Consider the following 17,244-nt stretch of genomic DNA (forward strand, 5'->3'; position numbering starts at 1 on the left):
GGGTGAGCTGGTTTCGGTTAAAAAATGGTGGAAAAAGGAGATGGTTTGTTAAAGACGAATGGTTGAAAGTGTACTCAGAGTGAGCTGGAGACAGGAGGAGAAACGGAAGTGAATGAGGGCGAAGTCTCAGAGGTGGTAGGTGTAGTGTGGTAGGTGTAAGTTCTCGGGGAGCCTGAGGCTTACACCGAAGGTCAGGATAAAGATGAGTCTGTGACAGTAGGAGTGAAGTTTTTGGATGATCCTTGCCTTTTGGCTGTTCCATTTGTGGTTTCAGGGTGGGTGAAAACAGAATTGGGTGCTATGGAATTGGTGAGGGTAACCAGAAGTAATCTTGTGATAATTGTTTGTTTCTGCTGGTCACAGGGAGAAGGCGTTCAGCGTGAAACGAATGTGGGCAAGAAACGTGAATTGTTTTGTTCTCAAGGAAAGGAGTGATTACTGGGGTAGTAGTAAAAGGTGACCAACTGAAGAGGAAGATTCCCAGTGTTTATGATGCTTGTCGTTTGGTGCAACACAGACAGGGTGGCTTGAGTGGTGAAACAGAAGTCATTGTCTGTTCTTTTGAGATGTGATGTTGAGTGTTTGCCCGACAAAGTGATACAATCACCTCCATTGTATTGATCACGTTGAGGGAGAGGTTGTTGTCCTGGCACCATACGGACAGGTCTCTGACCTCCTCCCTATAGGCTGTCTCGTAGTTGTCTGTGATCAAGCCTAACACTGTTGTGTCATCGGCAAACTTAATGATGGAGTTGGAGTTGTGCCTGGCCGTGCAGTCATGAGTGAACAGGGATTACAGGAGGGGACTGAGCACGCACCCCTGAGGGGCCCCTGTGTTGACGATCAGCGTGGCAGATGTGTTGTTACCTACCCGTACCACCTGGGAGTGGCCCATCAGGAAGTCCAGGATCCAGTTGCAGAGGGAGGTGTATAGTCCCAGGGTCCTTAGCTTATTGATGAGCTTTGAGGGCACTATGGTGTTGAACGCTGAGCTGTAGTCAATGAATAGCATTCTCACATAGGTGTTCCTTTTGTCCAGGTGGGAAAGGGCAGTGTGGAGTGCAATAGAGATGGCATCATCTGTGGATCTGTTAGGGCGGTATGCAAATTGGAGTGGGTCTAGGGTTTCTGGGATAATAGGGTTGCTGTGAGCCATGACCAGCCTTTCAAAGCACTTCATGGCTACAGACATGAGTGCTACGTGTTGGTAGTCATTTAGGCAGGTTACCTTAGTGTTCTTGGGCACAGGCACTATGGTGGTCTGCTTAAAACATGTTGGTATTACAGACTCAGCCAGGGAGAGGTTGAAAATGTCAGTGAAGACACTGGCCAGTTGGTCAGTGCATGCTCGCTGTACACGTCCTGGTAATCCGTCTGGCCCTGCGGCCTTGTGATATTTATAGCAATGGTTATCATCTACACTGCAGGGATGGAACGTAAATCACAGAAAATTGAGGTGGCAGCTGCAGAGAGGTATTTGGTTGTGCGAGACTTGACATCAGAAGAGTTACAAGTTGTTGTCCAATCCTTTCCGGTTGTTGGCCTGAGGTATGACTAAAGAGATTTAAATAGTGGAGTAGGGTGGTATTATTTTATTATTATTATTTTTTTTGTCAGTTATGTGTTAGATCAGGTATTCCCAAACTGGGGTATGTGCAATGCCTTCAGGGGTACTCCAAATAAAAACCTGCTTAAAACACTTTAAAACAATTTTCACATTTTCACATTTTCAAACAATCCATTTAGATTTTCCAACGGTGCTATACATTCGGGTAAGGGTTTTTCTCGCCTGAGTAGCCTTGTTTCACTGCCAAAAATACAATTAAACCATCTATTGTTCAGCGAAATAACAATGTGATATCAAATACAGGTAGCCTAGTCAAATAATTAACATCCAATCACATTAACCGTTACTCTCTCGCGGGAATTCCACTAACGGTCCGTATGTAGCCAAACATAGCTACTGCTCATTCTGTTTGCTCAAAAATTGATTAATGGTTAACAAAAGTAAGGCCCGTGTCCATAGAGACACATACCAGCTCTAGTGGTAGTACTGCTACCACCAGCAGTACTACACCTGCACCTGTCGACGACACAAGTTGTTCTGCTTCCATGAGCACATCCATTGCTAGCATTGTTGTTAGCCCAGCTAGCACTGACAGTTGTGAGTCTGATGCAGCCGAAGCTCTACTGCCCACTTACCCCAGGAAAGCACCGAACAACAGAAAGGGACGTTGGACCATCGAAGAGGTGTAAATATGATGAGAACTACATTGATTTGGGGTCCACTTTATATTGGGAGTAGTGACTTTCCTCAGCCATAGTGTGTTATTTGTGCAAAAATACTATCTCACAACTCGATGAAACCTTTACTCTTGTGCAGACATTTAGAAACAAAACATGTCAACTTGAAAAATAAGCCACAGGAGTTTTTGGAGTGAGAATGAAGACGACTTTTGACTAGTAAGACATGTATAAAAGCAACAGATACCACTAATAACAAGGGGCTAGAAATGCTTATATGGTGAGCTACCGAGAGGCTAGGACAGGCAAGCCCCATGCTATTGTGGAGGACTTAATTCTTCCTGCTGCTGCAGATACGGCTGTGACAATGCAGGGGGAAAAGGCAAAAAAAACTATACAGACAATGACTTCATCAAACAACACTGTTTCACGACGCATCAGTGACATGGCAGGAGATGTTTTGAAACAATTACTGCTTCGCATACAAGCCAGTGAATTCTATGCGTTACAGTTGGATGAGTCAACAGATGTTGCGGGCCTGGCACAGCACCTGGTATATTTCCGTTACATTTATTGGGGGTCAATTAAGGAAGACATCCTCTAATGAAAACCACTGGAAACCAGGACATCAGGAGAGGATATTTGTAAAGTACTGGACAGCTGGTCAAGATGTGTTGGTATCTGTACTGATGGCGCAAAAGCCATGACAGGGAGACATAGTGGAACGGTAACGCGCGTGCAAGCAGTTGCTCCCAACGCAACTTGGGTACACTGCAGCATCCACCGAGAGGCTCTTGCTGCCAAGGGAATACCTGACAGCTTGAAAGACGTTTTGGACACTACTGTGAGAATGGTTAATTTTGTTAAAGCAAGGTCCATGAACTCTTGTGTATTTTCTGCATTATGCAGTGATATGGGCAGCGACCATGTAAAGCTTTTACAACATACAGAAGTGTGCTGGTTATCAAGGGGTAAAGTATTGACACACTTTTTTAAATTGAGAGACGAGTTTAACATTTTCTATTGTTCAGCGAAATAACAATGTGATATCAAATACAGGTAGCCTAGTCAAATAATTAACATCCAATCACATTAAACGTTACTCTCTCGTGGGAATTCCACTAATATGTATGTATCTAGCCAAACATAGCTACTGCTCATTCTGTTTGCTCAAAAATGGATTAATGGTTAACAAAAGTAAGGCCCGTGTCCATAGAGACACAAACCAGCTCTAGTGGTAGTACTGCTACTTGTCTGACCGCTTGCATGATGATGAGTTTCTCACACGACTGGCCTATCTGGGTGATGTTCTTTCTCACCTGAATGATCTGAATCTAGGATTACAAGGACTCTCCACAGAATTTAGGCTATGATTAAGAAGTTGGAGCTCTTGTCTGTCTGCATTAACAAGGACATTTATTTCCATCACTGTATGATTTTCTTGTGTGCAAATGAACTCAAGCTTATGGATAATGTCAAATGTGATATAGCGAAGCACCTGAGTGAGTTGGGTGTGCAATTACGCAGGTACTTTCCCGAAATGGATGACACAAACAACTGGATTCATTATCCCTTTCATGCCCTGCCTCCAGTCCACTTACCGATATCTCAACAAGAGAGCCTCATCATAATTGCAACAAGCGGTTCTGTGAAAATTTAATTTAATCAGAAACCACTGCCAGATTTCTGGATTGGGCTGTGCTCAGAGTATCCTGCCTTGGCAAATCGCGCTGTTAAGACACTGATGCCCTCTGCAACTACGTACCTACGTGAGAGGATTCTCAGCCCTCACTAGCATGAAAACTAAATACAGGCACAGACTGTGTGGAAAATGATTTAAGACTGAGATTCTCTCCAATACTACCCAACATTCCAGAGTTATGTGCATCCTTTCATGCACACCCTTCTCATTAACCTGTGGTGAGTTATTCACCATTTTTGATGAACAAATAAAGTTTTATATGTAAGATGGCTAAATAAAGAGCAACATTTATTGTTGATTATTATATTATTTTTTGTGCCCTGATCCTATAAGAGCTCTTTGTCACTTCCCACGAGCCTGGTTGTGACAAACTCCCACTCATTCTTATGTTCAATAAATGTATTGTATAGTGTGTGTGTGTTTGAGAATGCGCTGAGGCTGACCCTTGTGCTAGAGTGGGCATGCAGGTGGAGGTTGAATGTTTGCAGGGGTACAGCACTATAAAACGTCTGGGAACCACTGTAGATGATAGGGTATTTGTTTATTTATATTTTTTTCAAGCAAAGTATAAGGCAGGTATACTCCAGTCTAGTAGGTGGCGGTAATGCAACATTTATTGGATGCTAACCGCCGTTAAAACTCATCGAAGAAGAAGCAACAGCAGCCGCTTTTGACTCTTAAGACATAGCTAATATTACCACTTTGTTTCATTTTAGCGTCGAACAAATATACCGGTAGCCAATTAATCTAGAAATGAATTACTATCAACGGTGTTTTATATCTTTCCGTTATTTGTTCTAGATGGTTTTATTGTTGTATTCAGCGCTAGTGCCATTTGGCTAGCAAGTAACGTTAGCTAACGCGTTAGTGAAAGAGTTTTGACAGGACAGCTCTAGCTACTTTGTTTACGTCTTGCTTTACGAACTTCACCTGGCAAGCTAGCCACTCCGGTCCACTGTGGAACTAGGACACGGCATGGTTGTGGGCATATAGGCATATCCAACAATTGTATTGTTCTGTCAGCCTTCCTGCCTTGGTAAATAAAAAGTTGCAGAGTTGTTGGAGCGCTAGAGAAGGCCTTTACTAGCCTGACACTATCACACCTGATAAAACTGATAAAACATTCTGATTGAACTGATCAACTAGACATGGTCGGAAGCGTCATAGCTGAATCTGTTGTGTTAGTGCAGGGCTGAAAAAAAGTCCTGCACACTCCAGTTGGAGACTACTCCGGAGGCTTCACAGCAAATGTCACGTGAAAGTCATTCTGTCCAGGGTAACTGACATATTACACTCTCGAGCCCTCCACAGCTGAGAGGGATGGAGAAAGTCCCGGTCAAACAGAGCCAAGTGTGTGGGCTGTGGGAGCTGAAGGAGCAGTTGGGGACCGGAGGGTTTGGACACGTTTACCTGTACCAGCACCTGGTGAGTCCAGATCATATGACTACACATACACATAAAGCCATCTGGAGATGAAAGTCTCAAACAACACTATCTTCTGAGATGCTCAGCAGGAATGTGTGTGTGTGTGTGTGTGTGTGTGTGTGTGTGTGTGTGTGTGTGTGTGTGTGTGTGAAGGAGACATCAGAGAAGATCGCAGTGAAATTGTGTCGTCTGGAGCTGAACTCAAAGAACAGAGAACGCTGGAGTAGAGAGATACAGATTATGAAGAAGTGAGTGTCACATCTACACATCTAGTAATAACCACACAAACACTGTCAGAACTGGGTTCAAATACTATTTAAAATAATTTCAAATACTTTAGCTGTACTTGCCTGCTGCACATATATCACTCCAGTGTAAATTGCTGAATTGTAATTACTTCGCTGCTATTGGCCTATTTATTGCCTTACGTCATTTGCACACACTGTATACAGATTTTTCTATTTTGTTATTGACTGTACGTTCATTCATCCCATGTGTAAATCTGGGTCGTTTTTGTCGCACTGCTTTGCTTTATCTTGGCCAGGTCGCAGTTGTAAATGAGAACTTGTTCTCAATTGGCCTACCTGGTTAAATAAAGGTGATATGAAAAAAATGGAACCAATAAAACCTCAAAGTGCAAACCCACCTTACCTGGCGCTCCAGAGAGGTATCCTACAAAGAAAGCTAGATCTACTCAGGGTTTTCTAAATCTAACCAGCTTGACATTCAGGCTGCATCTGTAGTATGACGGTGGATATTGCTCATCTGCTTGCCGCTAACTCTAGCAGGTTTGTAACTGCATGTAGCACATGGCTAGTCGAATGCCGAACTCTTCATTGAGACTATGCTAAAAACGTCAAGCCATGGGGGAGTCAGTCAGTGCCACATTTCCATTTGTGCCAAAATGAAAGAAAAGAGTGTGCAAAGCTGTCATCAAGGCAAAGTGTGGCTATTTGAAGAATATCAAATATCAAATATATTTAGATTTGTTTTACACTGTTTTGGTTACTACATGATTCCATATGTGTGATTTCATATTTTTGATGTCTTCACTATTATTCTAATTTAGAGGTCGACCGATTATGATTTTTCAACGCCGATACTGATTATTGAAGGACCAAAAAAGCCGGTATCGATTAATCTGCCAATTTTTGTATTTATTAATTTGGAATTTGACTGCCTTCATGACTCATGACAGCTGGTCACTGTAACAGACCTTGTCTGAAGGCTAATATCCATTCTTTGAATTCTATTTCTGATTGAAATAACACCCATCCTGTATAATTGACCTTAAAAGTAAAAAACAATCCATTTTTTTTATGAATACATTTTATTTCCAAGAAATTGTCATAGTTTGACAACTCTGTAAGCTTTAAAATGAAATCAAACTGAACCCTTTATATTTTCCAGTGATGAAGACCATAGATGTCTCATGGTATGGTGGGATATGCAAAATGGGTCAACTTTGAGCACCTTTTGTCTCCTGAATGTTTTGTCATTTATGTCCAATATGTCACTTTCTGACAACTTCCATTGGCAAACATGTATGGAAAGTTTTGTTTAAATCTAAAGGGATGCTGTCGAAAGGTGATTGAATTCAAACAGATTTACTCCATAGAAGCATAAACACAGGGATCCACTGGATAGAGTGTACAGTAACTATAGATCATCTTTTGCTGCTCTTGACTGTCACCTTCTGTCCTTTTCTCCTGTGTCCTACTTCCTTGTCTTGTCTCCTCGACTCCTGACTCCTATCTTGTCTCCTTGCCTCTTCAGGTTGAGCCATGATAATGTGGTGAGAGCCAGGGAGGTTCCAGAGGAGATGAGTTTTATAGCGCTCAATGACCTGCCACTACTGGCCATGGAGTATTGCTCTAGAGGAGACCTACGCAAGGTACACGCACGTGCACACATACACACAACTGCAGTGATGCCATGTGTACAGTACCTTCAGAATGTATTCATACCCCGGCCTCCCGGGTGGCACAGTGGTTAAGGGCGCTGTACTGCAGCGCCAGCTGTGCCACCAGAGACTCTGGGTTCGCGCCCAGGCTCTGTCGCAACCGGCCGCGACTGGGAGGTCCGTGGGGCGATGCACAATTGGACCAGCGTCGTCCGGGTTAGGGAGGGCTTGGCCGGTAGGGATATCCTTGACTCATCACGCACCAGCGACTCCTGTGTTGCGGGCCGGGCGCAGTGCACGCTAACCAAGGTTGCCAGGTGCACAGTGTTTCCTCCGACACATTGGTGCGGCTGGCTTCCGGGTTGGATGCGTTCTGTGTTAAGAAGCAGTGTGGCTTGGTTGGGTTGTGAGGCAGTACAGGAGGCAGTACAGGAGTTGTAGCGATGAGACAAGATAGTAGCTACTAAACAATTGGATAGCACAAAATTGGGGAGAAAAAGGGGTAAAAAAATAAATAAAAAATATGTACCCCTTTTCCACATTTTATGTTTTTAGAAATGTTTACAAATTAATAAAAAATGAAAAGCTGAAATGTCTCGAGTCAATATGTATTCAACCTATTTGTTATGCCAAGCCTAAATAAATTCAGGAGTAAAAATCTGCTTAACAAATCACATAATACATTGCGTGGACTCGCTTTGTGTGCAATAAACATGTTTAACAACTACCCCATCTTTGTACCTCACACATACAATAAACTCTAGTGTTCCTCAGTCGAGCAGTGAATTCCAAGCACAGATTCAACTTCAAAGATGAGGGTGGTTTTCCAATGCCTCCCCAAAGAAGGGCGCCTATTGGTAGATGTGTAAAGAAATTTAAAAGCAGACATTAAATATCCATTTGAGCATAACGCAGTTATTAATAAACTTAGGATGGTGTATCATTACACCCAGTCACTACAAAGATACAGGCGCCATTCCTTACTCAGTTGCCGGAGAGGAAGGAAACTGCTTAGAGATTTCACCATGAGGTCAATAGTGATTTTAAATCGGTTAGAGTTCAATGGCTGTGATAGGTTAGTATTGTAGAATTTTCTCCTAAATGACAGAGTGAAAAGAAGGACGCCTATACAGAATAAAAATATTCCAAAACATGCATTCTGTTTGAAGTAAGGCTCTAAAGTAATACTGCAAAATAATGTGGCAAAGAAATTGTATTTTTGTCCTGAATACAAAGCCTTATGTTTGGGGCAAATCCAACACATCACTGAGTACCACTCTTCATATTTTCAAGCATGGAGGTGGCTGTATCATGTTGGGTAGACTTGTCATTGGAGTTGCGATGCTCCTGAGTGGCCTAGTTACAGTTTTCACTTAAATCGGCTTGAAAATCTATTGCAGGACTTGAAAAAAGCTTTCTAGCAATGATCAGCAACCAACTTGACCAATATTGTACATTCCAGGTGTGCAAAGCTCTTAGATACCCAGAAAGACAGCTGCCAAACGTGATTCTAGCATGTATTGACTCTGCGTTTAATACTTATCTTTATTTTTCATTTAAACTTTTATTTTTAACATTTTTATTCCACTTTGACCGAGTATTTTGTGTAGATCGTTTACAAAAAAATTACATTTAAATCCACTTGAATCCCATTTTGTTGCATAACAAAATGTGGAAAAAATCAAGTAGTGGGGGAACTTTCTAAAGGCAATGAATTGTATGTGACTGTTTTTCCTGATCCCTGTAGCTGCTGAACAAGCCAGAGAACTGCTGTGGACTGAAGGAGAGTCAAGTCCTTTCTCTACTCAGCCATGTTGGTAAGCTAGCCCTTTATAGTGAAATACACTCGTTCATTCTAGAGGTTGCTTTCCAGGGGTGTATTCATTAGTGTACACCAAAGCAAAATGCTTTGCAACAAAACATTTTTTAACAAACAAGTGTTGCTTATTTAGATATTGGTCCCCCTGTTTTGGCCCATTCACTTCTGTTTGGTTCCAGTTGAGGCTGGTACATTGATACTTTGCAAGCACCATTTGGGAGTTTCTTTTCATTTTAGGTAATGTATCATTATTGTACACACAGGGTCTGGTATCCAGTACCTCCATGAGAATAAGATCATCCACAGGGACCTGAAGCCTGAGAACATCGTACTGCAGGAGACCAGTGGGAAGGTGAGTGCACACACACACACAAACAGGTATTTGGAAACTCAAATAAGTATTGGTGCTGTCCATCTCTCCTCCCTATCTTTCCCTATTTCTATTTATCTCTCCTCTAGTTTGTCCATAAGATCATAGATCTGGGTTACGCTAAAGACTTGGACCAGGGCAGTCTCTGTACATCCTTCGTCGGAACTCTGCAGTACCTGGTGAGACCAAAACGTTTTTTATACACTGACAATATATGCTTTTGAATCTATTTCCAATGGGAATTGTGTGTTACGTGTGTGTGCATGTTAGGCTCCAGAGCTGTTTGAGAATAAGCCCTATACTGTGTCAGTGGACTACTGGAGTTTTGGGACCATGATCTTTGAGTGTACCTGTGGCTTCCGCCCGTTCCTTCACAACATGCAGCCGGTTCAGTGGTGAGTGTGTGTCTGTCACTAAAATAGAAGGCAAATAATTGTATGTTCTTGTAGAACCAGTAAAAGTGTGTGTGTGTGTGTAGGACCAATAAAGTACGCAACAAAGGTCCCAAGGACATCATGGCTGTAGAGGATATGAATGGAGAAGTGAGATTCTCTACACACCTACCCTACCCCAACAATCTGAGCAGGTACACATGCACACACACACACACACACACACACACACACACACACACACACACACACACATCACTCATAGTGGTCCTGTATGGCTCAGTTGGTAAAGCATTGTACTTGCAACGCCAGGATTGTGGGTTTGATTCTTTGGGCCACCATGCATAAGATGTACAGTACCAGTCAAAAGTGTGGACACACCTACTCATTCCAGGGTTTTTCTTTATTTGTAGTATTTTCTACATTGTAGAATAATAGTGAAGACATCAAAACTGAAATAACCCATGAAATCATATAGTAACCCAAAAAATTGCTAAACAAATCAAAATATATTTTATATTTGAGATTCCTCAAAGTAGCCACCCTTTGCCTTGATGACAGCTTTGCACACTCTTGGCATTCTCAATCAGCTTCACCTGGAATAGTTTTCCAACAGTCTTGGAGTTCCCACGTATGCTGAGCACTTGTTGGCTGCTTTTCCTTCACTCTGCAGTCCAACTCATCCCAAACCATCTTAATTGGGTTGAGGTCAGGGGATTGTGGAGGCCAGGTCATCTGATCCAGCACTCCATCACTCTCCTCCTTGCTCAAATAGCCCTTACATAGCGTGGCGGTGTGTTTTTGGTCGTTGTCCTGTTGAAAAACAAATTACAGTCCCACTAGATGGGATGGCGTATCGCTGCAGAATGCTGTGGTAGACATGCTGGTTAAGTGTGCCTTGAATTCTAAATAAATCACTGACAGTGTCACCAGCAAAGCACCATTTCACCACCTTCTCCATGCTTCACGGTGGAAACAGCGGTTGGAACCAAAAATCTCAAATTTGGACTCCTGGTTTAATGTCCATTGATCGTGTTTCTTGGCTCAAGCTAGTCTCTTATTCTTATTGGTGTCATTTAGTAGTGGTTTCATAAGCAGCAATTCGACCATGAAGGCCTGATTCATGCAGTCTCTGAACAGTTAATGTTGATGTCTGTTACTTGAACTCTGAAGCGTGTATTTGGGCTGCAATCAGAGGTGCTGTTATCTCTTATTAACTTATCCTCTGCAGTAGAGGTAACTCTTGGGTCTTCCTTTCCTGTGGCGGTCCTCATTAGTGCTAGTTTAATCTTAGCGCTTGTTGTTTTTTTGCGACTGCACTTGCGGAAACTTCCAAAGTTCTTTCATTTTTCCGTAATGAACTGTCGTTTCTCTTTGCTTATTTGAGTAGTTCTTGCCATAATATGGACTTGGTCTTTTACCAAATAGGGCTATATTCTGTATACCACCCCTACCTTGTCACTACATAACTGATTCACAACGCATTAACTTCATATGACTGCAGGGGCAGTATTGAGTAGCTTGGATGAAAGGTGCCCATTGTAAATGGCCAGCTCCTCAGTCTCAGTTGCTAATATATGCATATTATTATTGGATAGAAAACACTCTAAAGTTTCCAAAACCCGTCAAAATATTGTCTTTGAATATTGTCTAACAGAACTGATATTGCAGGTGAAACCCTGAGGAAAATCAAAACAGGAAGTGGCTTCTATTTTGAAAACTCCATGTTCCATAGCCTCCCTTTGCTGGATTTAAAGGGATATGAACTAGATTCCTTTTCCTATCGCTTCCTCAAGGTGTCAACAGTCTTTAGACATAGTTTCAGGCTTTTATTTTGAAAAATTAGCCAGAACGATAACATCGCAACAAGTGGTCACATGAGTTTTGCTCACGCAACAGAGTTTGGATAGGTATTGATTTTCCCTCTCCTACTGTGAAAGACATTTGCAGTTAATATATTATCGATTATATATTTTTAAAAACAACCTGAGGATTGATTATAAAAAACGTTTGACATGTTTCTGTGGACATTATGGAAGCTATTTGAATTTTCATCTGCGTTGTCGTGACCGCTCTTTCCTGTGGATTTCTGAACATAACGCGACAAACAAACGGAGGTATTTCGGATATAAAAATCATCTTTATGGAACAAAAGGAACATTTGTTGTGTAACTGGGAGTCTCGTGAGTGAAAACATCCGAAGATCATCAAAGGTAAACGATTAATTTGATTGCTTTTCTGATTTTCGTGACCAAGCTTCCTGATGCTAAGTGTACTTAATGTTTTGTCATGTGATCGATAAACTTACACAAACGCTTGGATTGCTTTCCCTGTAAAGCATCATTTCAAAATCTGACACGACAGGTGGATTAACAAAAGGCTGAGCTGTGTTTTCCTATATTGCACTTGTGATTTCAAGAATATAAATATTTGTTGTAATATTTATTGAATGTAGCGCTATGCTATTCAGCGGTTGTTGATGACACTTATCCCAATAGTGGGATTGCAGCCATAACAAGTTAAGGAAAGAAATTCCACAAATTAAGTTTTAACAAGGCACACCTGTTAATTGAAATGCATTCCAGGTGACTACCTCATAAAGTTGGTTGAGAGAATGCTGTTGTGACTTGACTTTAACATGAATCTAAGGAATGTTATTGATCTAATCAACCAGCTATGTTTAATTGTTACCCAATTTTAAATTAATCATGTAACAATTAACTCATTAGGATCTGGGGCACCACAAGAGTGATTGTTTAAAGATTTACCATCTCCCAAATTAATCTCTAAAAAGGTATTTTGTCTATCACATCTATAAACAGTCAACTTATTAATCATAACCTCGTATCATATCAATCTGAACAGTCGTAACCTCCTTGCATCTGCAAAAACCTGAGCCTTGCTTTTGATTCAGAACTACACAAATTGGTTTAATTATTTATTTTCTAGCTGATTTAAATAGTAACACAGGATAAACATACACAGTTAATACGTTAAAAACAGGTCCCTAGCAGACTGACAACAATATGGCTGCTTGTTACAAAAGAGATTGGGAGAGATGTATGTTTTAGAAACTACTCTCACTTACAGTAATCATATGCTTTGCTCACAAACTGTCATCCTCCTTGAGTAAGTAATCATTCATGTATTTACAGTGGGGCAAAAAAGTATTTAGTCAGCCACCAATTGTGCAAGTTCTTCCACTTAGATGAGGCCTGTAATTTTCATCATAGGTACACTTCAACGATGACAGACAAAATGAGAAGAAAAATCCAGAAAATCACATTGTAGGATTTTTAATGAATTTATTTGCAAATGATGGTGGAAAATAACTATTTGGTCACCTACAAACAAGCAAGATTTCTGTCTCTCACAGACCTGTAACTTATTCTTTAAGAGGCTCCTCTGTCCTCCACTCGTTACCTGTATTAATGGCACCTGTTTGAACTTATCAGTATAAAAGACACCTGTCCACAACCTCAAACAGTCACACTCCAAACTCCACTATGGCCAAGACCAAAGAGCTGTCAAAGGACACCAGAAACAAAATTGTAGACCTGCACCAGGCTGGGAAGACAATCTACAATAGGTAAGCAGCTTGGTTTGAAGAAATCAACTGTGGAGGCAATTATTAGGAAATGGAAGACATACAAGACCACTGATAATCTCCCTCGATCTGAGGCTCCACACAAGATCTCACCCCGTGGGGTCAAAATGATCACAAGAACGGGGAGCAAAAATCCCAGAACCACACGGGGGGACCTAGTGAATGACCTGCAGAGAGCTGGGACCAAAGTAACAAAGCCTACAATCAGTAACACATGACGCCGCCAGGGACTCAAATCCTGCAATGCCAGACGTGTCCCCCTGCTTAAGCCAGTACATGTCCAGTCCCGTCTGAAGTTTGCTAGAGAGCATTTGGATGATCCAGAAGAAGATTGGGAGAATGTCATATGGTCAGATGAAACCAAAATAAAACTTTTTTGTAAAAACTCAGCTCGTCGTGTTTGGAGGACAAAGAATGCTGAGTTGCATCCAAAGAACACCATACCTACTGTGAAGCATGGGGGTGGAAACATCATGCTTTGGGGCTGTTTTTCTGCAAATGGACCAGGACGACTGATCCGTGTAAAGGAAAGAATGAATGGGGCCATGTATCGTGAGATTTTGAGTGAAAACCTCCTTCCATCAGCAAGGGCATTGAAGATGAAACGTGGCTGGGTCTTTCAGCATGACAATGATCCCAAACACACCGCCCGGGCAACGAAGGAGTGGCATTTCAAGGTCCTGGAGTGGCCTAGCCAGTCTCCAGATCTCAACCCCATAGAAAATCTTTGGAGGGAGTTGAAAGTCCGTGTTGCCCAGCAACAGCCCCAAAACACCACTGCTCTAGAGGAGATCTGCATGGAGGAATGGGCCAAAATACCAGCAACAGTGTGTGAAAACCTTGTGAAGACTTACAGAAAACGTTTGACCTCTGTCATTGCCAACAAAGGGTATATAACAAAGTATTGAGATAAATTTTTGTTATTGACCAAATACTTATTTTCCACCATAATTTTCAAATAAATTAATTAAAAATCCTACAATGTGATTTTCTGGATTTTTTCCCCCTCATTTTGTCTGTCATAGTTGAAGTGTACCTATGATGAAAATTACAGGCCTCTCTCATCTTTTTAAGTGGGAGAACTTGCACAATTGGTGGCTGACTAAATACTTTTTTGCCCCACTGTATGTGAAATGTTTTGGTTCGCCGGATCTCTCTCGGTGGACAGAGCCGCCTTGTGAAGGGAGTTGGGAATTTTTGCGGCACGCTTGTAAGGCGCTGATTGTCCAAAGTGGTTCCAACAAAGTCTAATACTGTTGTCCTTCTTTGTAGTTGTCCGGTATCTGGTGACTTGTCTCGTAGTCCTGAACAGAACTACTTAGTTTATTTTCCTTCCATTTGCTCCTGAAGATGCTTCGTTGAAGATAGGCTAGCCAGACAGGTCGATGGTTCCCAGTGGGGTGATGAGAGTAGCGTAATACGATGGTTTGAGCAGAATAGTAGGATGGTCCTACTTGAATTCGCTTTCGAATATACTTTAGCTGCATTAAGTAATCAGCCGTACCAGTGATTGTCCAGGAGGTGAGTTTATAGTCTCTACCTCGTGTTGAGATTCAAAGTTCAAACAACTTTAAACGTGTAGCGGCAGCTTCACACTTTTGTGTTCTGGTATGTTAATTCTTAACCCCATCATTTTGTTCGAAATTGCGTTTTCGTCAGGCTGACACGCTCTCTGACCTCACTCGGGTGTGACTTGTCACTGCAAAGTTTATGTAAAACAATTATCTCTTATCAGTCCCTCCAGTATTCTGCGATCGCATAATCAATGCAAAATCAACACATCTGCACATATTATGCGAGAGCTTGCAATTTTGACCAATCCCCTTTTAGCACATAAAAGGGTCCAATCAAAGCAGGTTTGTAATTTTGACCAATTACTGCACTGTTACCGTGGAAAATGGCCCAATCCAAAAACTCGTCAACAAAGTTTTCTCCCTGGCCTGTCAGCGTATTCACTTGCTAAGATGATGGGTGATTTGTTGATGACTGACAGGCAGTACAATGAACAGAAATCAATCTCATTTGCCAACAAAAATAACAGCTAACGACCATGCAAAACAATTTCCAAATGTTTTTGGAAACTAGAGAAATTCGACAATCACTTCGAATCAGTAAAGCATATGAGAATGTCAGAACAGTTGCAGCAGCAGATCACCATGACTGAATTGGTAACAGGGAAGACTGTGGCAAGCATTGAAAGACTCAAGGAGAGTGGCGTTTTACTCAAACGTTTACTCCGCTAACCTTGGCTTTCGTAGGGTGGTCGCCACTCTGCTCTCCCCAGTCTGTCTAGGGAGAGAGCTGCTCAAAGAAATTTGTCAGCTTTGCCGTTTTATACTCGCTGTAAAACTTATTACAGATCACGAAAGCACAATCTTTCGGAATATTTTAGAAATGGAATAGTACATATCAACCACAACTCTATTTTTATTTTTTTTCTTCTTTATCTCCCCTACGACCCTTTCAGAAAACATCTATTTTTTTGTGGAGGAGGGGGAGGGTTGCATCTCATGTTGATAGCACGCCCCAAGCCTGATGGAGGTGTGTGTGTGTCTGTGAGTGGATTATGACAGAGCGGTATTCGCTTTTGAACATGTTAGAGTTTCGGCGGGAAAAGTCTCTTGAAACAAAGTAACTTTCCGTTGGTGAATTTGGAGAGGGAGACCTGAATCTTCTCAACTTGATTTACAACAGGACATGAGTTGTTAATCCCCACAAGTCCCCCGATCTGACCTATTTGGATCCTCACAGGACCGTCATGATAATGACGAGAGTGTGCAAAGCTGTCAAGGCAAAGGGTGGCTACTTTGAATAATCTCAAATTTATTTTGGTTACTACATGATTCCCTTTGTGTTATTTCATAGTTTTGATGTCTTCACTATTATTCTACAATGTCGAAAATAGTCAAAATGAAGAAAAACCCTTGAATGAGTAGGTGTGTCAACCTTTGACTGTTACTGTATGCGCATGACTATAAAAGCATCTGCTAAATGGAATGTACAGGATATTATTGCATTATATTAGCAGCAGTTTTCGGAACTTGTGATCCCGTCTATTTAAAATGTTGTTTTGTTTTTGCTCAATGTGTTACCTTTTTCTATGTGAGGAAAATTGTACTTTTTCGTGTGTCTGTGTGTAGGTCCCTGTTAGAGCCAGTGGAATCTCTGCTACAGATGCTGTTGCTGTGGGACCCTGCGACAAGAGGAGGAGTGACAGACCGTGACACACACACACCCTGTTGCTACACTACCCTACAGAACATACTCAACATGAAGGTACACACACACACTGCAATGCTTGAAAACAACTTAGCAAGTGGTTGCGGCACCAGCAAATTCAGCCTGAATGCAAGGGACTGTTCAATCTTATTAATTGGATAGTAACATGAGCCTCTTGTAAATTGATGTGACTAATGGTCTTGTCAAACAAATCCATACAATTATGCATATGTGTGCATTCTAGGTGATGCATGTGTTGGACATGACATCGGCCCAGCTCCACTCCTTCGTCCTTGGCAGTGAGGAGGGGTTACACTCCCTGCAGCAGCGTGTGGAGACACACACCCACACACACATCCCTCCGCTCAGCCAGGAGCTGCTGTTGGAGACTGGAGTCTCCCTGGACCCTCGCAGACCACCAGCACATTGCCTCCCTGATGGACCGGTACAAGCTCGTGCGTCCACACACCAGACGGGTTCAAATACTATTTAGGGTATTTCGATTACATTTTACATTAACATTTTTGTAATTTACCAGACTCATATTCACAGCGATTTACAAT

At 41.9% G+C, this 17,244-nt stretch overlaps 1 protein-coding gene across 4 annotated transcripts in view; it reads left to right on the top strand.

Annotated features, from left to right (window-relative positions):
- The first annotated feature begins 4,557 nt into the window (after positions 1-4,557).
- The window catches only part of LOC112223895 (inhibitor of nuclear factor kappa-B kinase subunit alpha), a 28,719-nt gene continuing 16,032 nt past the window's right edge, over positions 4,558-17,244 (top strand). The window contains exons 1-10 of one of the 4 annotated variants that reach the window (XR_002949389.2): positions 4,558-5,371; positions 5,525-5,619; positions 7,148-7,265; positions 9,022-9,091; positions 9,357-9,445; positions 9,553-9,642; positions 9,734-9,858; positions 9,942-10,049; positions 16,603-16,738; positions 16,926-17,126. Coding sequence is in view for 3 of the 4 variants with exons in the window: in XM_024387213.2 (XP_024242981.1) it covers positions 5,267-5,371; positions 5,525-5,619; positions 7,148-7,265; positions 9,022-9,091; positions 9,357-9,445; positions 9,553-9,642; positions 9,734-9,858; positions 9,942-10,049; positions 16,603-16,738; positions 16,926-17,126 (1,137 nt within the window). In the remaining variant the exon portion in view is untranslated. The remainder of the gene's footprint in view (positions 5,372-5,524; positions 5,620-7,147; positions 7,266-9,021; positions 9,092-9,356; positions 9,446-9,552; positions 9,643-9,733; positions 9,859-9,941; positions 10,050-16,602; positions 16,739-16,925; positions 17,127-17,244) is intronic. The other 3 variants (XM_024387213.2, XM_024387214.2, XM_024387215.2) reach the window with 3 other exon arrangements.

Source organism: Oncorhynchus tshawytscha, linkage group LG24 (genome assembly GCF_018296145.1).
Source record: "Oncorhynchus tshawytscha isolate Ot180627B linkage group LG24, Otsh_v2.0, whole genome shotgun sequence".
Classification (NCBI taxonomy): Eukaryota; Metazoa; Chordata; class Actinopteri; order Salmoniformes; family Salmonidae; genus Oncorhynchus; species Oncorhynchus tshawytscha.